The 25,776-nt window shown below is 43.2% G+C and overlaps 2 protein-coding genes across 5 annotated transcripts in view; both read right to left on the reverse strand.

Annotated features, from left to right (window-relative positions):
- The window catches only part of map3k22 (mitogen-activated protein kinase kinase kinase 22), a 34,484-nt gene extending 21,765 nt beyond the window's left edge, over positions 1-12,719 (reverse strand). The window contains exons 1-4 of one of the 2 annotated variants that reach the window (XM_041065501.1): positions 12,335-12,719; positions 6,684-6,814; positions 3,607-3,690; positions 2,928-2,972 (exon numbers count right to left, since the gene is read on the reverse strand). In XM_041065501.1, coding sequence (XP_040921435.1) covers positions 2,928-2,972; positions 3,607-3,625 — 64 coding nt within the window. In that variant the 5' untranslated portion in view covers positions 3,626-3,690; positions 6,684-6,814; positions 12,335-12,719. The remainder of the gene's footprint in view (positions 1-2,927; positions 2,973-3,606; positions 3,691-6,683; positions 6,815-12,334) is intronic. The other variant, XM_041065502.1, reaches the window with a different exon arrangement.
- Positions 12,720-15,329: 2,610 nt separating this feature from the next.
- On the reverse strand, positions 15,330-25,494 carry dlec1 (DLEC1 cilia and flagella associated protein). Of its 3 annotated transcripts, XM_041066399.1 has the most exons (33): positions 25,418-25,494; positions 24,553-24,637; positions 24,359-24,446; positions 23,848-24,021; positions 23,607-23,743; positions 23,422-23,514; positions 23,064-23,154; positions 22,766-22,928; positions 22,279-22,471; positions 22,109-22,185; positions 21,832-21,994; positions 21,645-21,741; positions 21,382-21,512; positions 21,078-21,230; positions 20,849-20,979; positions 20,487-20,637; positions 20,170-20,286; positions 19,888-20,006; positions 19,586-19,771; positions 19,427-19,494; positions 19,169-19,320; positions 18,963-19,078; positions 18,797-18,867; positions 18,272-18,492; positions 17,968-18,126; positions 17,735-17,857; positions 17,526-17,620; positions 17,278-17,365; positions 16,949-17,146; positions 16,675-16,836; positions 16,420-16,570; positions 15,999-16,116; positions 15,330-15,888 (listed from the first exon to the last, which is right to left on the reverse strand). In XM_041066399.1, exons 1-33 carry the CDS (start codon positions 25,486-25,488, stop codon positions 15,774-15,776), a joined length of 4,257 nt encoding a protein of 1,418 aa, XP_040922333.1. In that variant the 5' UTR covers positions 25,489-25,494; the 3' UTR covers positions 15,330-15,773. The 3 variants fall into 3 exon arrangements, 2 of the variants coding, with proteins under 2 accessions (XP_040922333.1, XP_040922334.1); XR_005896567.1 differs by having other exon boundaries at positions 15,862-15,888; positions 15,999-16,570; positions 19,888-20,009; XM_041066400.1 differs by lacking the exons at positions 15,330-15,888; positions 15,999-16,116; positions 16,420-16,570; positions 16,675-16,836; positions 17,278-17,365 and having other exon boundaries at positions 16,955-17,146; positions 19,888-20,009.
- Between the last annotated feature and the right edge of the window lie 282 nt (positions 25,495-25,776).

Here is a 25,776-nt window from a genome sequence, read left to right on the forward strand (position 1 = left end):
CTGTGCAAATAGTAGACACAGAGCGAGGAAATTACTGATATCCCTGAAATGAATGAAGACAAACCAGGCTACAAATTGCATGGTTTATTATGTCAAAGACACCAAACTGACTTAAAATTCATTATAATTAGAGAAAACCTGATATGTGTATCCGGCTATGTTGAGAATTTGCCTCTTTAGCACATTTCTTTATGTAGTGACAAGTTTTTAACTAAATGTGTTGGACTGTGAGACAACCAGGTAAGTGTAAGACAGGTGAGTCACTTGGCTTTTCTGAGAGATAAGACGTGAGAGGAAGGAATAAAATAACACCTACGTACATAAACAAGCCGCACACCTCCACAGGTGAAACTACACAGTGTTGCTTCATCGCACGGAGGTTACACACTGTAACAAATTAAAACTCCTTGTTGGGACTCACAGAGGAGGCCCAGATAGTCATAATATTAGCTGTCGGCAGCAGTGTATGACTAACGGCTCGACCAGGCCTGTCCTCTCCGAACAGGAAGGAACTGAGTCACTGTCTCTGTTCTGAATATGGAGCTGGGCTAACCGCGTTATTCCACATCAGGAAATTAATGGATTTTTGATTGAATCAGTCAGAGACAGACACAAGGGTAAGGAGCGTTTCTCCACGGCCTCTCCATGACCACACCGAAAATAATCAAGGCGCCTCATAAACAGAACAGAGAAAAGTGTGAAGGATTTTTTTGTTTTAGGCTTTTTTTTTTTTCAAGATCAACTAATCTGTTGATTTGTTTTTGTTTTGTTTTGTTTTTTTTTTGACAAATCTATGATTCGTTAGTCTTCAAAATGTCCATTTTCCCAGAGTGACATATCTACACTGAGTGTTTGAGCAAAAACCCTAGAAGTAAAGCAGAGGCTAATTTTATTTAATGTGGTCAAACATGTTGGATCATTCTGCAAAAAATAATCATAATAATCAAACCCAAGGACAGCTCTTGCAAACACCACATCCATCTTTATTTCCCTTTATCACTGCGTCTGTCTCTGGTGACAAATGTTGTTTCAGTCCTGCCTCTACAGGCTTAGAGCTCCAGACTACCCCGTGCACTCGCAGTCAAGGATACAAAACAAACAACAGAGGCCTGCATGTGTGTATATCTGTGTGTGGATGTCTTTAAGTGTGTTTGAGGCCTGTGCTGTAACCTGGATAATAGCAGAGAGGGAAGAGTGGGAGGGCAGGTTGGTGAATGGGGCAGTGAGAGTGTGAGAAATGCGTGGTGGTGGTGGTGGTGCACAGAGCCGGTTGTAATGGCCGCCTAAAAGCGAAGTTGTTACATCACTTCTGCCTGGTCCACAGCCGCTGCCAGGCCGAAGGCCAGCCAAGGCTAACCACCAGCACAGTGGAAAGCAACCAGCTCACACACCAACCGCACATAACTTCCAGGAGCAGCCACACAAACCAAATGCAGGAACATTGGTAACCTCAGGTCAATGTGACCCAGAATGGCCGATGATTCCTTCTGGTATGTGGATGGGACGGGATACCTGCACTTCATTTCCTGTGCTTCTTGTTGTGTCTTGGGTAAAATGTGACTAGCATAAGAAAAGGGGGAATTCCAGGAAGCAAAGCCGAGCGAGCAACATTACACAATGGAGGCTGATTGCTGGGAATTGCATCATCACCCTGCATCTTTCTGTTTTTTTTTTTCTCATGCTAAAGCTGTGAACTGTGAAAATAGCAGTGGGTGAAATGAAGTAGGAACTCTGGTCTGAGATAGTTTACATAAAAGCAGTTATTCTCCTGTAGCTGTAACTACTGCTCAAGCAACCAGAGCAGCTACGAGAGTCTGGAGCTGAAGGTGCAGACACATGCTACAGTCCTGGGTGTTTAAAGAATAGCACTAGCTTTAAGAAGTTAATGCTGCAATTTGAAAGCTAACAAAGCGTGTGTGAGGACCAGTGAGGCAGCGACTGTGTGTGTGTGTGTGTGAGTGAGGCAGGCTGCCTGAATGAAGACATTGAGGGGATTTCCTGGTGCCGAGAGACACATCATGGCAAAGGCATCCGGCTGGATTAGCAGCTGGAGCCAAACGTGTCCTCACTCTGCTGCAGCAGCAGCAGCACGGGCCGAGCTCTGATACACACTCACGCTAAGATATACACACCGCAGGTATATTAACCAAGGGACACTATATACTCTCGCACACACACCTTGCTGTTTACCGAAACTGTGATACAGCTAATTTAACTCCTAATGGGTGCAATGCTTAAACCCCTGAAGTTAATCTTTCACTAAGAATAATGACTGTGTTGTAATGCAGGGTATTGTGGGTGTGTGAAAACAGTTGCGCAATTAATGTTTGTACAAGGTCTATGCTGAAAGTCTTTTCACTGGGGAATGTCTGCAAACATTTCCATTCAATATCTGAAGGCTGTGACTTTCATTCTCTCAGCCTGATTACATTACCACCATAGTGTAATGGAAAAGTAATGAGAGCTTAAGAAGGGCTTTGTGTAGACAGAATTAAAAGTCTTGCTAAATGTTTTGAGAAATATGCTAATTTGCTTTTTTTTTTTTTCCCAAGGGTTACTTATAACGCTTTTGTTTTTATTTTGTGAGGTTTGGAGCTAGAGCGAGGAAGACATTAGCCAATCTTAGCAAAAAATAACTGTGTGGGGACACGCTGGGCCTATGCCATGCCTACACCATACCAAAGGCACCAACTGAACGCAGAAATAAAGTTCATATATATTTGATCTTTTGTACAGGGCCAAGTTAACTGACCACCTCGAGGCTCCAGCTCTTAATGCGCAGACACGACAGCGGTACCGATTTTGTGATCTAAATTTGGGCAAGAAAGCAATTAATTAATTAGTAATTAATTATTAATATTTCGCAAGTATATCACACTAGTCCTTTAAGCAATGCTGGCGCTTCATTTGAGAGAATTAAGAATTACCTTGTGAGTTCCTGTGCTGTCCGGGTCCATTTTGGAGACCTTCATCTGTTCAAAAAAAAGGCAACATTACAGTGGAAATAAGTCAAATATACAATCAAAGGCCAGTTGTGATGTATAGTATATAGAGCTTTATGTAGAAAGAATGGACAAAACATATTGATTCAATATTTTGTGTATGAGCATCAGGTTGAAACTCACAGCTCCTCCAGGTCCTGTGCACATGTCATGAGAGAGACTCTACTGTTTGAGTGCTGTGTTGTATGGAGCACGAAAGTCTGTGCGTGTTTTTTGCATATATGTATGTTCACAGGCCTAGCATGTGTGAATATAAACACACATGCTACACTAGAAATGCATATGCTATCATGGTATTTGTGCAGCTACAACCTTCCTATGTGCAAAATCAAGTGTCCATGTGTGAATAAGTATTTAAAAACATCAGGACAAACAACATTTCTACTAACAACAATGTCAATAGACCAATTCAAGTGCGTACAACATGGGGCCATGTGGGGCTGTCAACAGCCATCGCACACGTATCCTCCATCGTGCGTGTTTTATTTTTCTCCGTACTTGTTCCTGCCAGAGGAAGTGTATGTTTGTGTGTGTGTTTCCCAGTAATCGGGCACGTTTCTGTGCGTACGTACTGTACAGCAGCCTGCTTTCGAATACTACTCACCCATGTTTACTGTCATCATCAGGAAGTGGCCCTGCTGAACTCGAGCACAGAGCTCAACTTCTATCTGCAAGCGAAGACTTCACCCTGAGAGCAAAAAAAACAAAAAAAAAACACGGTTTCAACATCCAAGAACTGTGTCATTTTCCTTCAGCTTGGTGCACATAATATTTCTGTAATTGCACAAAAACAATGACAAAACAGGACGCAGGTGGTAGTTTCAACACAAAGCTTTTTTTTTTCCCCTCACATCGGTGTCCCCGCTTCTTTTATTTATTTAATCTTTATTTAACCAGGATGGTCTCTCGAGATTGACATATCCTTTTTTTTTTTAAAACTCCTGGCTGACAAATAACAACACGGCAGCCAAGAGCTGCATTTGATGATGGTAACTCAATTCAATCGAATCTAAATCCTGTGAATGCCCTGACATCTCTTTGTTGCCACTCTGAGAACCACAAGCCAGCAGCCGTGGTGGAATTTCTCGTTGTTTGATGATGAAGAAGCCTTGTGCCCTTGAGATCCTGTGGTGCAGCAGCGAGGCTGGCGTGGGTGTTTGCCTAACCGCCTGCCTCAGGTAAAGACCATGAGCACTTCAAAGACAAAGCCGGAGCCTTCTTTATGCATTACATTGGTGAGCACAAAGCAGAAAAGTGGCTGTCACATCCCATAATGGAGCGATACAAAAAAAAAAAGAGTCTTTTGCGTGTGACAGTTTTTTGCTCCACTGATGATAGTGAGTAAAGAACAGAGGAGAAAATGCAGCTGTTTTGCAGAGTAAAACATCTCAGATTGTTTATGGAAACTAAAGCATCATTTCATGTTGCAGGCGATGAAATGTTGATTTTTCTGAGAGATGATGGCAACATCCTGTAATTGGCTATGTGCAGATTTTTCACACACACGCACACACTGTAGGCAAAACTTATTTTTTCTTTAAATGCAGGCTTAGAAAAGGGGAAGAGGAACTAGTGAAACAGCTGCAGTATTGTAGGCTGAGATATTAAAATGTGTGTGGTGTTTATGAGCTGGCGTGTTCCCCCATGCAGCATCAAATAAGAAAGTCGTGTAAGGCTGACCAAAGGGAAGCTGCGTGTTTCAGAAAACCAAGAAGAGGCTATTCATGGAGCTAAATTTAAGATCTATTTAAAGTGAGCCTATCAATATTTTGCTGAACATAAACTGTGGCCACAAGTGACAATAATAGGATAATAGCAAAAGCTAAACTGTAGTGTAACAGTAGCACAAATATAGAAAATTCAGCAGAACAGAAACATCTATATAAAGTTTGCTAACTTTAACCACCATTAGCTACCAGACCAAATAAGGCTGTATGAACAAATCCCCTGAATATATGTTCAGATTCAGATTCAGAGAACTTTATTGTCACTCCCTTTATGTTCAGGTACGTATTAGGAACGTCATGAAAATGACTTTATGACTCTAACTTTTAATCTGCAAGAAGAGGAATATGTAATCTCGTTTTCAAATGCAAAAGGATGCAAAGGAACAAAAGGTGAAAAAAAAAACTGACATCTGATCATATCTCAAGTACCAGCAACAGGTTGCTACGGCTGAGAAATCTGAGCATTAGATGCTATCGACTGCTGGCTGCTGCACACAAGACGACACCGAATCACAGCTACAGTCGTCAGAGGCTTGAGTCTCACACTCTCGCAGCGCTAAGGCACCAATGACGGGGGCCAACATTTGATATCAGCTCTGCTGTTCTGCTGTCTGACAATTTTTTCATGCTAATTTTCTCGGAGGGAACTAAACACTGCTTCACATGATTAACTGCATATTCCCATTCAAAGGGAGCTCAGATACAAATGTAAAACATCAGCGTTAAAGGGAGATAATGCACTGGGGCAGCAGTATGGATCCATATGAGGCATGCAGGGAGAGCATAGAGAAAGAGAAAGAGGAAAAAAAAAAGAATAGAAAGAAAGGGAGTGAGGATATTTAAACCTCTACTTGCAGATTCAGTTTGTGGGAATGTGGCCAGCAACAAATTCCAACACCAGCTCTTTAGAAAGATACTAAAGAGCCTCCAGGGAGATTAATGGCAACACTCCCCAGATATTTTTCTTGAAACTCCATTTACTTTTTGTTTTGCTATCTCCAGTGTCCATGTTGCACGCGTTTTTGTGTTTTTAAAGCCTGCACCACTGTGTACAGTATATGTTTTTTACCCCCGAACATTCAGCACAGACAAACACTCCAGCCTGTCTGCAGAGACACAAAGAGTTTCTCTTTGTGTCGGCCAGAAAACTTTTCATAAAAGCAATAAAGACAGCCACTGGAGCAATTTACAGCCTGAGGGGCAGGGATACAGGGTGCCAGCAGAGCAGGAACGTGGGAACACACAGTACGCTGCTGTCAGTGGCACAATCACAGCTAAACAGCTAAACTAATGGAAAGCTAAAACTTCAAAAGCATAAAAACCAAGCACAAAAATGTTTCAGGGTTGACCACTTTCTGAGAACAGGGTGTTCTAAATACGTCACAATATGAGTAACAAATGTGGACCTCTATCAGGAAAAAAAACTCTAAAGACCTGCAAAGTGCCAAATACATACAATCTATTTAGCACTACTGATATAAGGTGGCACAGTGTGAACAGCAGAGGGAAGGGGATATGATATGTCACAGCAAAGCTTTGTATCAGGCTGTGCTAGTGTGGCGCTGCTGACCACACATGAAAGAGATGAAGAACAGCCACAAGACAGGTGGTCTCCCAACACCACGTCGCCCGGTCTGTTGATGCTACGCACACACAAGCACGCACATGCACACACGGGTACAGAACAGCCCCTGTCCCATGCCAGCGAGTCGCCAGATGGCCCATCTGCTTCGCCCCACTGCCCAGCGTGATACCAGGCTAGTGGTACCCACTGATCGCCAGCCCAATTCTCGGCACACGTCTTGGCAGGCGGGCAATGTGACAGCCCCGCTTGTTGAAGATCAAATGCTAATCGCCACTCGCTCTTGTTGCTCTGCTGCCACACGTCCTCCCACAGAAGACTGTCTGTCTCTCTACTAGATCATTTGTGAAGTAAATCATAAGATAGACCTACAGTGCTGCGCAGATCCAGAAGTGCTTCAAACACTGTGACGCACTTCGCTGTCAAATATGGACAACATCACCATTCGGGGCCAACGTTTCACTGGCAGAGGCCTCTCCTTTCGTCACCGTACGAGGACTGTGCTGAAATGACAGAGGAAGTTAATTAAAAAGAGGACAGCAGAGGATGGGATTTCAGAGGAGGGTTGTGGGGAATTGTTTTGAGCCAGACAAAGCAGAGCCGCACTCGTCAAACCACACACAGCAATTTTATTTTTGTTGGAATGATCGAACAGGAATCGCAGCCAAGACTTTGCAGGCAAGCACGTATATGCATATACACTATCCTCTTTCAGCTCTGTTACATCATTTTCTAACCAAGTAAACAGTGTGGCTGAAGGCCTCAGAGGGAAACCCCCCTCCCCTTTCAGACTGGAGAAGTGGAAGGCCTGCTCTGCAGCTGCTTTGTGACCTGAGCGGTGTGACCTCCCGCCTGACATCACTTTCGTGGAGTCCCAAAGAAGTCGCCATTTCAGAGGTCAACTTCGAAACTCTGGGTTTCCATTCTATAGCACAGTTTGTCTGGAAAAAAAAAAATCACTGGATGCCAAAATATACAACACATAGAGAGAATCATAGAGACCAGCCGGTAGAGAGGATAAGACAGCTGAGAGATTTATCAGGGGCATCGTGGACAGGATCAGAGCACCCCGGTCCCTCACAGACCACAAGAGCACCGGCCACAAGAGTCAGGTACATGATACTAATCGCTTATGGAAGTCAAGGAAACCAATGTATACTTAGAAAAGGTGTTTCGCAAGTACAATTCATTTAGTTCTAACTTGCTACCATCGCAGTGTAGGCTTTTAAATGCCGTTTCCATAATAAAAACTGAGCAATACACGTTTGCAGTGCTGAGGAGATCACATGCAATGCATCACAGGCCTGACATCACGAAGAGACGGCGAGCTAGTCACAATACTCAGTGGGCTATCTGAATTGCAACATGGGCAGGAAGTGAAGGGTGATTAGTGAGCCGTGGATATTTAGGTGACTTACTCTTTTTAAAAAGGTCAGCGGCGGGGGTGTCCTGTCGGCTGAACGCTTGCCAAGACTAAGCTGTGGCCACCCCACATGAGTCAGAAGGGTTATGCAGGCTGATTCTGGGAAGTAAGACAATACAATGTGTCCTCCTGCACACTGAGCACGCTGAGGTTTTTTTTTTTTTATGCGGGGACATGCTTGGAGAGTTCTGGGTGGTGGCAGGAGCGTGTGGGCAGGAGAACGTCACTCCGTGTGGGGGTAACCTTGGCTCTGTATGCTTTGCATCACAGGAGTGAAAAGAGATGATGAATTTTAATATGAAGTCATTATTTACACGTCTACTTTTTGCATCAACTGTAAATGCATTCTCAATTCTCAAGGGCGCTTGATCTCTTTGGAACTTTATTATTCTCATTATTGATTCAGTCTCTAATGCCAGTCATGTCTTTAAATGGCTTGCCTTGTCCAACCATCTCCCCACAAGCAAGTATATTCAGTGTTTAAGGATATAATAAAACAAAGAACAGATGCAAACCCTAAAATAGTTGCTAGCTGCCAGCCTGGCTGTAGATTTCTAGTCTAGTTTTGTGTCTTAAAAAGGGCTATGTAAAAAAACATGCAATACTTCCCAAAATAAGGAATCAAAAAGGTGTCAAATTTCAAATATATTCCGTTTATAATGTTACAAAACAGAGATAACAAGCAAATCCTCACACCTGAGGATCTATAACCAGTAAATGTTTAGCATTTTTTGACTGCAGTGATTCATCAATAATAAGTGCAAGCACAGGTTTTTTTTGTTTTTTTTTTCACTTCAGCTCCGAACCAATGAAATTCAGAGGAGACAGCAGCAGTTATAGGAGAAAGCCGTTGGTGTAATCGGAGCCCAACGGGGCATATGAATAGTGGAGCTGGATGCACTATGTTAACTCAATCCGCTGATCCCAATCAGGCTCCAGTGTAAGAGGATCCTCCTCAGTGAACGTGATGGCTCTATTAGCACAGAGATAAGTAGAGCTGTCTACCATTATCATCAACCGCACAACACTCGCTAAAAATAGCCAAATGAAGGAGCGACTCTCCTGACGTCCACAATATATCCACTGCTTGGATCACTAGAAGTATATTCTCCCCTGGAGAGGAATCATAGCGCAATCTGTAAAGTAAGCTGTCTTTTCCATTATGCGGTGACGTGCTATTACAAGCACATTCATTCATTCATTGTGTTTCTCCACCCAAATGCAGCCATGCAGAGCCAGCTCATAGACTTGAACCCATTTCACAAGTCAGAATGTCAAACAGCTGTGGTTCAGGAAGAGGTGAGAAAGCATTTCTGCTTTGCCACCAAGCCATTTATCCTTGAAGGGTGTCTCGGTCTTTTGGCTTTTGGTACTCCGAAGGCTGAGTGAGTGTGAAAAATCCAAAAGCAATTTTATGATTTAATTTCGAGAGTCAATCACCCCCGTTGATTTCATTTACCATCTCTGCAGCAAACTGTCGTCACTCCTTTTTTTTTAAAAAATATATTCACGTGCTCTACCAGACATCAAAAACAAAGATGCCAGACCAGTTGTGGTATTTTACGTAACTTTGTACACAAACTTGTCCTCTGAGTTATTATTATATGACCCAGTCTGGCTGCATGTTGTCTATCCGGCTGTCCCTACTGCCTCGGGCTCTGTTGCTGCTGCTGCTGCTTTGTCCTCATGGTCAGACAAGCCGTGCAGACAAAGCTCAATCAAGACAACTTCCTCTTGGTTTCTGGAAAGGAGGGGGGAGGACCTTACTGGACTTTCACAGATAAAGAAAGCCAGACCCCTTCCATTTTTTTTTTATTCTGTTCGGCTGTAGGTTTAATTTAAACTTGACCATTGTTCTATTTTCCACCTTATAGCCTTCCTAGAATACCCCTCTATGACAAAGCAGACCCTTAATCCAGCACCATACAGAAGCAACACTGTCAGCGGTTACTTTGCTTTATGTCACCTTGGGTGTGCCGCAATCAGCTTTGCACACCTGTATTTGTCCAGTGCCAATCTTTCCTCATTGCACATGAGCTCAAGCGCCGCCACATTGTTCAGGAACTGTTTGAAAACGTTCTCTCTGCCCTGACCTTGCTGCCAGTCTTCTGTAGCTGAGAGGCATGACGCTGCAGCTACCTTTCTTTGTTGTAGATATGGTTCAATCCAGGTTGGCAATCAGGCCAAAGAGTTACATTTCTGTCAGACTATACAATCATTTTCCTCTCATGCTGAGAGTGACCTGTACCATCTGGCAACGTCTGAGAGGCTTTGACAAGTCTTTTACCAAAGCGTGGCTTCCTTCTAGCCCAACCATTATCAAGGCCTGATTGTTGGACAGAGTGCTGCAGTGACAGTTGTCTCCCTGACTGGTCCTCCCATCACAGCAGAGGTCCTAAAGCGCTGTTAGGATGTTTACTTGGTTTTTTGCTTGGCTCCAGGTCTTTCTTGCCCCAGCTCTTGAGCTTGATCAGACGGACAGCTTTAGGAACGGTCATGGGGCTGGTTCCAAACATGTTCCGTTAGAGTGTGTGAAAACTTTCAATTCAATGCTTTTGTCCTTGTCTCTGACTCTATGCTTTAACACAATGCCATCGCAGAGGTCTAGACAGAATTCCTTGGACTTAATATTTTAGTTTTCACAGGTGTGGGCCTTAATTTGTTATGTCCAGTGAGCTGAATTTGGTCCACATGGACTCAACTCAAGTTCTACAGGCATTTTAAGGAAGAATGAGGGAAATCAGGATGGTCTAAGATCAATTTAGAGCATTATAGCGATGGCTTTGACTAAATATGTAAAACAGGTATTTCTGCACTTAATTTGAAAGAAATGAAAGAATGAAAGCAGCAGAGGCCTTGACATTCGGACTTTTAGTTCAAAATATTCTCCAAAAATACGCCCCTGTCTTTAAAACTCCAGACCTTCGGTTTGTAAAGCAGGCTTTCTGTTAGACTTGCAAGTCAACAAAACCATTTCCCACTAAACACAGCATTTGTACCGTATGACATTTGACACATAATAATTTTTAGCATCTAAAAAGAGCCTTAATTTGATGTGTTTTCTACTGTAACTAAGCAACATCTAAAACAGGTCTTTGAGGGAAGATAATGAGTCTCCTTCTATGAGTCACTGTAACCTTTGACCCGTAACCCTCTGGTCCGTGGGCGTCCTGCAAGCGGTCGGGCTTCAGTGAATTCAGCATACGATAGCATGATCTCACAGTCCTCACTGAGTGGACAGCATGAGGTAGAAGAGGTCACATTCATTCTGACGAAGATGCTCAGATAATGGCTCGCAAAAGGAGCCAGCATGATACTGTCCAGAGAGAGCTGACAGCGGGGACGTTAGGGAGAGTTAATAAGTGCTTTTTCTCAGAAGCGAGTTGCTGAGCAATATAGCCTGCATGAGCGAAATCCCTGACACTTGACTTACTTTCACATATTCCTTTCAAGAATGACAACAGAGGCCATGAACACGTTCTCAAAACCTTTCATCAGAATGAAATGAGACACCTTTAAAGTCTCCTTCAGCACATGAAAACCCGACCTTGCCTGAAGCTGACTTGTGAAAGTCGAGCAATAAACTCTTAGTGTCAGACTCCTTTTTGTCATTAGGCCCATCAAGACACAATTAGTCCCCCATCGCTTCTGTCTCTGGTTGGCATTTTTACTGTGGGATCCAGTCCCGTTATCAGCCAAATGGATTGTTTTGCTTGAGGCACACCAACCATATCTGTGGGCGGTTTCCACTTGACAGTTTGACTCTCACTTTAAGGCTATTTCAGAGCCCCCAGGCCACGCCAATGTGCTGATAAACTCGTCTGCCAGTTTGCTGCTCAGACTCATGTGAGCGCCGTCCACATTGATTTGATTTGATGAACGCGATGGCCTCATTAAAATCTAATTTGGATGTGTGGATGAAGCTCACCAGCATCCTCATCACTTTTACACTATTATAGTCTCAGCATGGACTTTAAAGGCTTTGAAAATGCATGGATAGAAATGGGCAGGGATCAGGAAGACAGATGGGTGGGAGGAAAAAAAAAAAAAAAAAAAAAGAAACCCAAACATGGGAGAGACTTTTCAGGACAAGAGCTGAGAATCCCTCCTTTCAAGGAGAACACCACTTTAACTGACCACTGTGAATCACAGCTGTCTGGAAGACTGACAGCAGAAAGAAGACAAAAAAAAGCAGAGGATGAATGAGTCTACAGGCAAAGGATGATAATAACTTTCCAGAAATCACTCACAACTCCAGACATGCAATTTATGTCATTTCTTATTGTTAAAACCTTGTGAAAAGAGTCTTTTGCACTGGAAATAACCACTGTAAAGGTTTATATGGACCTCTACTTGCCCAAATTTAAAGTGACCAAAGAAACTATTGCAGTGAAATCAATGCGGGGTTGTCTAAGTAACAATTTCCAGGCCTTGCCAGTGAGGCTGCTCTAAGTAAACGCACTACACAGGAATTTCTACCACAAATGATCAAACCAATAATAGCTGCAAGTGTGTTTAATGTCTTGGCATTTCAAACAGGAAATAACAAAATGAACTGGCAGCAATCAAATGAGGATAAAAATACAGTCAGTGCTCTCACCTTGTTATCTATGTGACTCCATGCTCTGGTTGGGGCTGCAGGATTTCTAAAGATGAACTGATCGCGGAGTGTAAGTTATGACAGATAAAAGACGGGAAGAGCGGAAAAAAAAAATCCCAACAGATGCAGAGCAAATCTTCCCAAAACAGTGGGCTGGTATCCGGAAACTGTGCTCCGCACCGAAGAGCAGAAATTACAAACACAAGCTGTGTTCAGGCGTTAAAATCTTCTCCTGGCCCGGGATCATAATCCAGTGTTTACACGAAAAGGACTGAACTGCAAAACGGCTGATGCGTTTTCGGAGTAAAGTTTTTTTTTTTTTCCACCCTGCGCTTCGCTTGTCTCCTCACACACTACACACACAGAGCAGCCGAGTTTTTCCCTGGAGCTGCGCCTCTGATGTCAGCATCAACGTGAGCTCCAGGAAGTGGTGACGCTCTCCGGCGGTGCGTTTCCAAGGCAGCGGCGTCAAACTGCAGGGACTGCCGCCCCCCTGTGGACACCTGGAGCAAGTACAACGCCTGTTTTCTACTGTATTGAAGCGACTGGGGAAAGAAAAAAGAAAAAACTACATGATGGTAACACATTTAGGAAACTTGGAGACCACGGTGTATAAATAGATAATGAATGATAATATAATATAATATAACACATTTTTTTTTTGCAAACCTGCACATTAATTAGCACTGCTCACAACTACATTATTATGTCATACAAATATTTATTAAATGTTTAAATACTATTTATAAATACTAAACGGGGCAGTGCAATGCATTAAAGCATTACTAAAAATATGAATAGGAAAATTAATTTAAAGGAGCAACTTATATATACAATATTTTATAATTTAATACATGCACATATACAGTATAAGTTTTCACAATCTCAGTTTTCTCTCAAAGAGCTCAAACCATACAGAGAGCAACCATCATCATGGCTTGAGGACAGTCATGCTGAATGTTAAAAGAGGATTTCTTAAAAAAAAAAAACCAAAAACACTATGAAAACATTTAGGGACTTTCAGCAGTGCAGAGATGGACTGTCACCTGATGAGCCATGCTGTATTTCCCTATCTCCGCTCAGCTGCTGTAAGTTAGAAGTTTAGTTGAAACATATTTATTCTGCACCTTGTATGTGTAGTTCCTGATGGCCGGTGTGGCTGCATCAGAGATAAACTGCAGTCCTCATTAGTGCACAGTAGTAACCGTGCCCGTCTACAGTCAGAGAGAAAGGAGCTCCTCTTGGTTACAGGAACTCTTATAGTAGGGAAAAAGCTAAATGGCTCAGTAATTACTCATTCCCTATAAAAATGAGCACCAGAACATTTCCTTCCTTTACAGCATCTGAAGGAGCCATTAGGAACTTTGACTCTTGCCTCTGGGTAAGCTTTGGACACTGAGTCGCTCTTATTTTTCTGGCAGCATGAAGAACATGTTGTGTTCAATCAACGTGAGCTCCAGACTAAAGGACTGTGACAGTGAAAAAAAAAAAAAGGCCAAACAAATGCAGCGGTGTGTTGTAGTAAGTCAGGGAACTGAATGTGGTGTGACTCATGTCACTGAACATCTTAGCAGTATTTTGGTCGCTTATCAGGCGGCTGAACCTTTGCAATGGAAGCCTGAAAAGAGGAAACCTGTGAACCAAAATTATTCGTAATGGGCGTTAAAAATACAATCCCGGGCAGTCCTGTCTCCTCTTTTCGGGCATATTAGACCAGACTATCAGAATAACAAATGCTCCACTGACCTTGGTCCCAGGATTGCTCTCTTCAGATTAGTTCCACACAGCACTGTTTTATTGTGATCAGACATGCCCTTGCTCTGCGTAAGGCTTCTTGAGTGCAATGAATATCAATTGGACATTTGCATCTCTCTGTGGATTTACAGTGCTTGTAGATGTCTGTACTGCTGAACTGTGATATAGACGAACACTGCAGGCAGCTGTTAAGAACAGTAACAACCTCTGTGTGTGTGTGAATGTGTGAGGGACTGTGTGGGTTTCTTGTGGTTTTTGCAGCATCATCTCAGAGAATGTTTCACCGAGATTTGGGGTCTCCAGAGAGAAGCTGGATGCCTTTGCTGTCAGTGTTGTGAAAAACAATCAAACTGCTTTTATTCCACATTGTGTAAATGGGTACCAAGAGCACTGAGTGTTGTCTCCGTCTCCACCACTATTGTTTTTTATGACATTTTGTCTGTTTGTGTGACTGTCTGAAAAGAAAACCTCATCATTTTCATCAATTTGTATATTTACAAGAAACAAAACAGCAACTTTTGTCATTTCAATGAGTAAAATTCCTTAAACTCTCTTTAGATATTGATTCATTATGTGAATTCAAGTAAATGGAACAACAGCAGGTATTTCTTGAATAGTAATACTGACAACTGAATAAATCTCACTCATAAATTCTGTCATGGTGAACTCTATTTTGTCAATCCTGAGGGCCAGGGCAGTGCTGGGATTTTCCCCCTTATTTTATGGGTATCGAACCAGTCTTTGCCAACCCGCCAATGAGCGGAACAAGCTGGTGAGAGTCTGCATTCTTGTGGTTCTCCTTCTGGCAGTCTTTTTTGATCTTTGCTAAAAGGGGCTCCTACAAAAAATCCATTTCCCCCCTCAGGGTAAACTGTGGCTGATAACAACTTGTTGGGAATCAATAAGGCCTTTGGCAGTGAGGTGAGCTCCACAGGGAAACCTAAAAATACTTATTGATTTTTTTTCACAGATCAAACTTACAATAAATGATGGATTTCCTATTCGGCGTACTGCGGGCAAAGCTGGGATTCCCAGTGGAGAATCCCGATACTGGAGACATTGCTCTCTTGACTGCCTGTAAGGTGATGACTGCTCAACAAGCATAAACACAGAGGCAAAGGGTTTCTGTTAACAGTTATAGAATTGCTGCTTATTTCTTAGAAAAGCACAAGACTCATTTAATAATAATAAAAAAAAAACACAAAAAAAAATGCATGCAGTATCAAAGATCAAACAGGCTTTCCTGGTATCTCCTGTGGTTTCCTGTTCTGAAAAATTGTCTCCAGGGCATGTCACATGTTGTCCACGTGACGTGCACTGGGACCAGAATAGTAGCTGGAGATCTGGTCTTTGATTTCTGGATGGTAAGGAGAAGACTAGAAATCAAGATCAATCAGGAGTGATTTGAAATTTGGTCAAAATCGTATACTGTATATCTACTAAGTCAATCTAAACGTATATTTAGGTCCTATGTTTACTTCGCTGTTTTGATTGAAGACCAGTAGCAAGTTCATCATTTACTGATCATTAAAAGATGTTTAGTACTGTTACATGTGATCAAATGATGGAGACTTGATGGAGAAGTTTTTTTTATATTTATTCACATTCTTATAAATAAGTAGGTTTAAGGAGAACAGGTTAAATAGCAGGTGGGTTTTGTGCGACTGTGATGTTATGGGGACGTTTAGTTAGACCTGTACACTTCATCAAAGGATCCTGCTCCCTGGAGCTGCAGAGTGAGGGGGGTCTTCACCAGAGGAGACTGGAACACCACTGTGGCTCTGAACTCTCTGTCCTCGCTACAACAAATAATAGGTACACACTAAATTTTTGATATGGTAGCAAATTAATTTTTTCTTTTTGCCACTCTAGTACTGTAGTATAATCCCTGTGGTCTCTTGTTTGTTACCTGGGAGTGAAGCTGATCTGGAGACACTGGCTGCAGCTGGTGACACGGAGCTCCTTGGACCTGAGAAGTCCGAAGTCTGGTGTCACCCTGAACACATGGTGGTCCCCTTTATCTGACTCTACACACAGACACACACAGTCAGTGAAACTCACAGGCATATAGGTCTGTTATAGGTTAACAAGTCATGCAAAAATAAAGGAATATGGTCGCTGATTTTTTGACACATCACTGATATAATTTCTTCCTCATTACCACTGCATAATAACAGACGGCTCTCATTATATTTAACTGTACTTAACATACTTACTGTATATGTAAGAACAATACATAATTCCAGCTGGAGGACCTAAACAAACCCCAGAGCCAATATAAGAGCTTAAAGTAAATGCAAACAAAATAGAGGAAACAGTTCAGTGGTTACTTATAACTGATTTCCAGTAAGTGTGGGCTCCCTGACTGTGGAGGTTCACTTCTATTGTCTCCATCTGCCCCACGTAGCAGAACCCAAAGTCGATGCTGTGGGTGGACAGACGTAGAGTACAAAGATCCAGATAGGCACACAGAGGCACGGTCTGATCAAAGCAGAGAGGAAATGAACTGCGTGAGGTCAAATATTTAACAGATACATATATACTTTTTTTTATTTCTGCAGATAAAATTCACTGCAGTCTCTGACCTGCAGGCTGTTGTTGCTGTAGTGAATCAGGAGGTTTTGCTGAAACCTCAGCTTCCTCTGCCCACTTGCAGTGTGGATCAGCATCACCCCAGGAGGCACTTCGTCATCTTTCTGGTCCTCATGGTCCAGAAGGGGCAGACAACAACGGAAGGCCACTTTCACCTGGCATTCACAGACACGAGTAACAAGGTAGCAGAACACCTCTTTACTACCATATACATATATTTTATCCACACTATGAGTTTCTGTGTTCATTTCCCTCTCCTCATCACACCTGCAAGCAATTTTGTGGTTGCAGCATCAGAGACTGACTGTCACCAGTCGGCGGGTTGCTGGACGTGCTGGTCCTGACTCGAGGCTGGGGCTTGAGCACTATAAACGGAGGCTGAGCCGCTAGCCTGAAATGCAGGGGCATCTCTAAGGTGTTTTTCAGCTGAAGGCTCCGTGTGATGTCAAATTCTTGCACCGCCATCTGTGGAACAAATCAATCCCTGAGCATGACCGGTCAGAAATGCTGTACACCCTTGGGGACTTGATCCCTCGTGTGTGCACTTCAGTTTGTCAGAGCATTGTTGATTAGTGTTGTAGATTTCTCGGACCGACCTCCTTTTCTGATTCTGGCCTCAGTAAATCACCAGCCGAGGCATGAAACTCCAGCACCCCTTCGTCCTCCTCCATTTGTACTAACAGCCTGCAGCGAGAGCGAGCCAAGAGGAAGAAATGCACCTTAATCAGACCACCCCCGAGCTGCTTTTGCCCAACCTCAGCTGATTTTTAATTTAGGAAGCATAAACCGAGTTGGATGCGTCAGGGGTTTTGGGGATATAAATAGTATGACTGTAATTGCTCACACAGCAGGCTTAACGGCTGCCAGTAGATCCATCCTGACAGGCTCCAAATCCAAACCCTGAGCTCTTCCAACTTTACCCGGGACACAGGCAGCCATCTGTAGACACACACCACACAATAAGAGAATTTAGGCTGCATTAGAATCATCTACTGTTTGTCTTTTCCAGGTCTTAATATTGAATGATACTTATTTATGTATTGAGCATGTTACCTTGGAGTCCAGACTCATGAAACCTAGAGCTAAACCCACACATCTGGACTCACAAGCTGAGCTGGAAAGAGTCAAAGGAGTGAAAGATGCATGGATTGTGCTGCTGCTCTTTGCTGGAATCACCTTGAAACATATCCCCAAAAAGAAAATACATCATTACTGATGAATAGCTGTTTAAAAGCAGTGTTTCAGTGGTAAAATAAATGCATGCAGCCATAATCTTATCAACATACTATTTGCTGAGGCGTGATGCAGTAGGGGTAATCTGAGAGGCTGCCCACATGAGGTCGGATGTGGACAGAGAAGAGTTTTTTCTTAGCAGGAAGGGGATAAAGACAGGTTTCCTTTTCGCCACAGTCGTCCTCAGTTATATATTCCTCCTCCTCCGTGTCCTGAAATCAATAGGAGACAGACAATTTCAGACAGTAAAAGAATAAAACAGACCGTGTGGGTCCAGTTACTGGCATTGGAGCCTTAAGAATTTCCCAGAGGCCACATCATAAAAATCATTAAAGCTTTATGTTTGTGTGTACTCACAGCTTTGCTTTGGAGGGAGGTGCTCGTTCCCTCCGAGCCTGGAGTGTGAGTCCTCTCCCAGCCTGTTTGAATGCTCCCATCAGAAAGCCTCATAGCTCCACTCATCGCCTTATTGTCGTCAGCATCTTTGACAGGGAAGGCGTCTCCATATGCCACCACAACGTCCACCAATTTACGGTCATTTGGATCTATGTTATATGTCTGCCAGTCCATGCGAATATCTGGGAGTAAATAAAGGTTTAGATAACTTTATTAACCCCCAAAAGCCAAGGTAACAACATCCACTGTCTGTAGTCTTTATGCTAAGCTAAGATAACAGTGTTCCAGCTGTAGCTTCATGTTTAATGGACAAATATGAAATATTAAAATCTTTTCTAGTGAATCAGGAGTCAGACCAGTTATAGAATCAATCCATCTTTTCAACAAATTCGCTGATACTGCTCCTATAGTTGTTGTTACTGTTAACCCAACTGAGGGTCCAAAATTTTTTCTCCCTGGCCTGGATGTTTTAATGATTACACTTACCAAACATGGTTGGATTATTGATGCGAAGAGAACGAGACACCGTGTCACCTCCAGATACGTGAGTGCCAAACCTGATGAAATAAAAAGAAATAAAAGATATTTGATACTGCTCAAATGAGCACAAGTAATGGTGGATTTAATTGGAGAAATTGACAGTGGCACAGACTGTATGATTGGCCCCTGATTCTGGTCATCTGGTCTCGGGCCTGTCATCTGGAAGTAGAGTGGACATCCTTTCACTGTCATTTGCATGGGAATGAGTGTGGGCTCGAGGTCTCCCACCTGCAGGAGGAAAATGAGATTTCAAAATCATTCAGTCCACAACAACATGAAGAGAACACGTGCGTGAAAACTCCTAAGACTCCATCATACTTTGCATATGAGATGATCTCTGTATTCCCCCCACATGTCAGTGTAGGCCGTCACGTCCACAGTCTGGGCCTCGAATGGTCCCAGCGTCCCTGTGTTTGGCAGGACATAGAACGCTGCACCTTTTCCATGTGCCAGCAGGCTGCTCACAAATTCTGACAACGGACAAGGAATAACAACTAGTAGCGCTGGAGCCCAGTATTGCTTAATTATAAATGGAATAAAATCAATAATGATTAAAAAAAAAAAGTGAAAGCATACCCTGATGTGCTTTCTCCTCTACTTTCTTAGCCTGAATGGAATGAAGCGGCTTTTTAACATATGTCAATCTGCAATTAAGATGCAGCCTGCGTCACATTTACTGTACAGTCAAGGTCACTCTTTGATGTATTATTTACGTCAGTGAGATAGCTGCCTTACCTTTTCTCCGACTGGTTATTTGGCTTTGGGGTACGGCAGGTGAAATACTCTGCCTCTACGGTGAAAGGGGCAGGGACAGCAGTTCGATTGGTTATCAGTAACTGCTTCGTAACAGCTCTCTTCAAAACGACATCGTCTCCAAAGTCGAGGACCAGTGTCGAGGGGCTCTCATCATCTGCTGTAGAGCTAAAAGCAAAGAAAAACGATTATATTTTGAGTGGTAATGTATCAGTTTGAGAAAATGACTCACTAAACACTTATGATATGAAGGTGATGCGGCTGTTTTAAGTCAAAATAACTACCAGACACTTGGCAGCGAGTAGGAGACACTGAGTTTCTTGGTTTTGGAAACTAAGATGCCAAGAACAAGAGGAGAGTTCATCCCCTGGACCTGACAGAGAGCAGCCACCTCAGTCAGCTCCTGCTGGAAAACAGGAGGAGGATAAAGCATCAAATATCAAAAGCCAGAATAAGAATCTGAGACAGCAGACCAATCACTTCGCTCTTAACTCTCATCTGTTAAATTTTATCTCTTTGGTGAGTTTCAGGTGTGTTAACAACTTGTGCTGAACACTGATACTTACATCTGTGTGAGAGGTGAAATTAACTGTGATCTCCATGCTGGCATTAGGTCCCAGAGTACCAGAGCAGGGTTCAAAACTGGCCCTGCACTGTGGAGCCTGTTTACCCTGCAGCTCAGCCTGATGGAGAAAATATCAAACTCACATTACCAAGTCATAATTGTGTTTAAAGACATTTATTTTTATCTGAGATAAAACACTCAGATTATGACCTGCAAACATGCATGCAGGTTAGGGCTTTGTTTCTTACATAATTCTAATGCAGCATTCATTCTTTGTCCAGTAAGGGGTGATAAAATGATAAAAGCAGCGCAGCATACCATCCATCTGAAGTGTGAAGGCAGCAGGGTCTGGTTGAAAAGAGTGACGGTGCCCTTGGCAGGAACTCCAATGTAGAGTTCAGAGAAGAGCAGCTCACAGTTTAGCAGACACACCCGGGGAGACTGCACATCTGCTCGCACTGACAGGTGACTGCAAGACACAACACAGCTAGTGTTACTTGTTACCAGCAGGACACTGCCACTGGCTAACATCATTAATTCTCCTTTACTACTGTTGTCGAAGGCTGGTCCCCCTGCCCTCATTATTCCAGATATTGGTCAGGTAAGGAAAAATCCACATCTCCTCATGATAAATCTTAAGGAGAGGAACCATAAGGATTTATGAAACTGTGCATCCTTACCACCCTGTTCCATTCTCCACTGTCAGCTCCAACTCTGTTTCAAACTGCTGGCAGAAACGTGGCCTGAAGAACACGTCCACCCTGCAAGAGGCCAAGGAGGGCAGCACACCTCTGCATGGCTCCACTGATATCTAAGCACCAATACAGATTAGCAAAACAGTACAAATTAACATACATATTTTCTTATTACAAGTATAATGAGGTATATAATCATTTCAGTCCACTGTACCTGTGTGTCTTGATGGTCCTGTTTACTGTCCTCAATTGTCCAGGAGGCCTCCAGCTGTGTGGTGTTGGTGAGGAGCAGGGTGGTCTGCGTCTGCTCCCCGAGCCTCATGAGCCCAAAGTCCACACTGGGTACATTGAGGGTCACTATGGGACCCTAACCAAAATCATATGATGAGTTTAAAGAAGTCACAGCTCAGAAACATCTCAAACAATGTCGCAACGAGGCAACTCTTATTGTGAAATTTAAAGATTTTAGCCATGAGTAGAGCTACTAGTTTTGTGACGGTGTTAAGGTTTAGTCTTACCTTGAAGGAGACCTCCACAGCCAAAGTGACAGGCTCATGGTGGTGCTCTATGTGGCAAACGAGACCGGTCACAAGCCTCTCTGCTTTTCCTCCAGTCACAATCAGTTCGAAATCAAAACACTCGTTCTCCTCTGGACACGGATCCGTTAACAGTAAGTCAAACAATGCGAAATGCTGTTTACAATTTACAGCGTACAAATTCAAGTGAAACGAACTGGGAGGGAATTTTTATTTATCACATTTCATTGTAGCTTGTGACTCACCTATTCTGCCAGTAGAGGGCTCTACTTCTATTATGTGGCTGCTGCTATTCAACCTCTCCCACTGGAAAAAGATGAAGGTCTTGCTGTGGTTCCACATCTGATACAAATAATACATAGAAAACACAATTCATAACTGTAATACAATGATTTGATAGAAATCAAACATCTGACAATGACTAAAAATAACCTTGAACTGCCTGTGGATGGTTGTGCTAATAAAAATCTCTCCAGGGATGACAACAGCGTAGGGCTCCAGCAGGACCTGGTACGGCTCTGTTGACCCCTTGACCTCTATCTCCATGACGATGACATCGCTCAGTTTGGAGCCAGTGCGCACTGGCTGAAGGGCACTAGATTTCACACACACACACACAGACACAATCCAACACTTTGATAGATGACAAGTCTGCTAAAGGAGCTTTTGTTTAGAACTCAGACATCACACATGAGGTTTATAACTTTACCCGTTTTCACTGGGCTCTGGTGGCAGCTGTGGGACATCCCTCAGCACTAAATGACAGACACTGTGGTAGTCCTTCAACTTAAGACAACACAAACATTTTGAATAGTATATGAAAGAAATTTGATTTTAAATTATTCTTGTTTTCAGTCATGATTTTTATGTCCTTCCTACCTCTGTAGGACAGAAGGTAAACAGGAACTCTCGGTCCTGGCAAGGGGCCAGAAGGCCTGTCTGGGGGCTAACATGGAAAGCATCATCTGTGGCCAGGTGGAACTGGATGCAGGAAGGCACCGGGGTTTCCCCTGGAAGCAGAGGGTGCAGGTTGGGCTTCAAGATCTGCCAGTGGAAAGGCAGCTCCAAGTGGCTTCATCCCCAGAGAGAGAGAGAGAGAGAGAGAGAGAGAGAGAGAGAGAGAGAGAGAGAGAGAGAGAGAGAGAGAGAGAGAGAGAGAGGAAGAGAGAGGGAGAGAGTGAAAGAGTTAAGTAATGTGATGTTTAATGACCTCTGCTAAGGGTCAGCCAAGTTGTATTTATACTTCAACTATGTGAAAGCTGCCAACACTAGGACTGAAATCTCTCCCTACACACTATGTTACCCTGTGGCTAAAAAGATGTATTTCACTCTTTGTATTGATGACATATGAAGGTTTGCAGCTTACACATTGTTTCTAATGATGATCTTTTTCTGCTGCACAGAGTGAGGGTTACATGGGCTGAAACGGACAAAGTGCTCCGCAGTGAGGTCGTGCACCTCCCCGATTACAGGTGGCTCCTTCTCCCCTGATACAGACACAAGCTCAAGAGCAATCAGCTGGCCCTCACCTGGAAAACACACACAAATATCATGGGGGGGCGTTAACATACAAAGAAGGATATTTAATCTTACACCAGTGGAACTTTAAATCATTACTGGGAGCAAAGCTCTTCAAAACTCTACTGATAACTGAAAAAATTCACCTTCAATGGAAATGTCTTTCACCTGGCAGTTGTCACAGACAAAAGTGAAAACCTGACAGCTCTTCTCAGCAGCTGTGGGAAAGAAAACCACCTGCAAACCCACACAAATATACAGTCAAAATCTGAAACACACACACAGCTTCACAGAAGTGAAACCGTGAAGTATACTGAGGTAGCTTTCAATCATTTTAACCAGTCCCACTATATTTTAAGTATATAAAATCTCAGTGGATAATGCTGACACTAACTGTGGTTTTAATCCAGTCAAATAACATGTATTATGAAGTGTTGCAGCTACATAATATAATTCCTTCTGAATTTAAATTTGCCTTTAAATTTGTCTCCATAACTGACTCACCTCCACTACTGTAGCCTCTCCTGGCTGCAGCACAAACAGAGACGGGCTGACTGCAAAGGGTGCCTGCTCAGAAAAGTATGTTCTGGCCACAGGCTAAAGAAAGATAAAGAAAAAAGAGAACCTGTCAAACACAAGTTTTCACATTGAAGATTACTGACAACAATTATTGTGTGTCAGGTTTTCACCCTGAGGTTCGAAGCTGGCCACTGGTTCTTGGGGATTACGCAGAACGTCCCGGCGCTGAGGCCAACATTTTGGCACAGAAACTCGACAAACTTCACTCCTCCAATCAGACAGTAACCACAGTCCAGAACTCTTGGCACTGCACAACAATTAGGGGGAAGCGTATCAACAATGCATTACCAAATAAGGTACACTGATGTGCACAACAACAAGGTCAGGTTGGTAGATTGCAGTGAGACTCACAGGTGAGTATCGGAGGGGGTCGCCTGGCTGCGATGGGCACCACGAGCAGGTGCTCGGCCTGGGACTCCACCACTATGAAGTCCTCATAGTCTGCCAGGGAGTCTGGAGCAAACCGCACCGTGTACTTGCAGCTCATCCCAGGGGCAACAACACCACCCTCACCGGGGAATCTCCCTGGCAAAACATGCCTGAATATCATTCCTTTCATGCAGTAAACCTGCGTAACTCTACATTGTCTACATGTACAATTTATCTTCTCATCATTAAGTAATTGTTATGGCAGGTGGTGCTGGCATTCAAGTACGTAGTTGCACAAGCAAGACATGAAGGTGAAAAACCACCAACTGCATTCCAGAGATGTATACCTTTATTTGTCAAAACTCTCCGGCATTCCTTTTTGTTACAATCACTGATACTTGACACACTTGAGGATTTCATCACTATTTCGGGTATAAGGAAGCTGTAAAAATCAAATAAAAAAAAAAAAAAAAAAAAAAAAGGAAGAGCTCACCCAGGCCAATGGAGAAGTAAGGAGTGGTAGGAGGGATGACTCGGACATGACGGCTCGAGGAAGTCAAGTTTTTGAGCTCCAGTGTTGTCTAAGACAGGACAGGGCATGTTACTGTGCATCATCTCACAGCAAAACTTGCTGAACAGCAGTGTTTTCCTCTGCGCTGTGAAAGGCAATAAGTCACTGAAACTTACCTCATAGACGTGTCCCACACTGTAGTCAGTAAAAACCAAAACCGAAGGGTTTGCTAGGAAGACTGGGACAGGATCATCAGAGGAGCTTTCAGACAGAAAGAGCGTAAACACAAGAACACCTCAGAGTGTTGTCAGTAGTAACAGTCTCACAGGAAGTGACAAGCTGCCAGCATAACCTTCGTCAAAACCACAAAGCAAACATGTCTAATTTTACTATATACACCTGCCTTGTGTTTGGATCAAAACACTTGCATGCCCAAAAGCAGTTCTTATTAAAGGCTGCTTCAAACCAAGGCTCTGCAGGCAACCTTCATTACCACTGAGTCTACCTGTGGACCCCATAATACCCTCACTCATGTACATTGTGTGCATTTTAAGCAGAAACAAAAACAGTCATGCACATATACACAAACAAGAACCTGATATCCTGTGCCATTACACTTACAGTGAAAACAAAAAGGCTGACAAATGCATGTCTCTCTGTGCTGCATATGCACAGAGTTATCTTAATGCATAAATTTCAAAGTAGGGATGTTAAATATTCAAATTGCTATTCCAGAGTAACCACATTAATGTGGTAGATCTCGCTGACAAAACAGCAGCCAAATAGTGTACTGTACTGTCCCACAGTCAGCTATGGCTAACAATGTTTGTTTACACAGGCAAAATATGAGGAGCACAAGTGTTTGCATTGAAGTAAAGTGCACTCGTGTTTGCACTTAATATTGAAGAGGGATTCTCTGACCTAAGCTTATTGCTTTTCATCAACTGTAACCTATTCATGATTTTTATGTGACCCACTATGTCAATACCCTGCCGGTTTGAGTCCATTGCCCTGTCACAAAAGCCAGCACATCCCAGGTACCTTCTGTCCTCCATCCCTTTGCTGTCAGGTTCTGCCTTCACCACTTTGGTCCTGGGCTGGATGAGGGACATGCCACCATGTTGTGCATTCGGAGGAAGGAAGTGAGGATTGCGTAGAAAGTTATGTCGATCTTTCAGCTTCTGAAGTTTGTCCCACGCCTCAGCCTTATCCTTTGCGCTTGGCTCCCGCTTCCACTTCGGTCTGGGTTTGGTCTGATTTGGCCTCTGGATGGAATGATGTTTTTTTATTTGATATTTATAGTACATTGATGTAATTACAACTCCCTCCCTCCCAGAGGAACTCAGGCTTGCCAGATCAGAATGATCTTTTACGTCAGTTCTCAACACTCATAATGTTCG

Source organism: Toxotes jaculatrix, chromosome 20, assembly GCF_017976425.1.
Source record: "Toxotes jaculatrix isolate fToxJac2 chromosome 20, fToxJac2.pri, whole genome shotgun sequence".
NCBI lineage: Eukaryota > Metazoa > Chordata > Actinopteri > Toxotidae > Toxotes > Toxotes jaculatrix.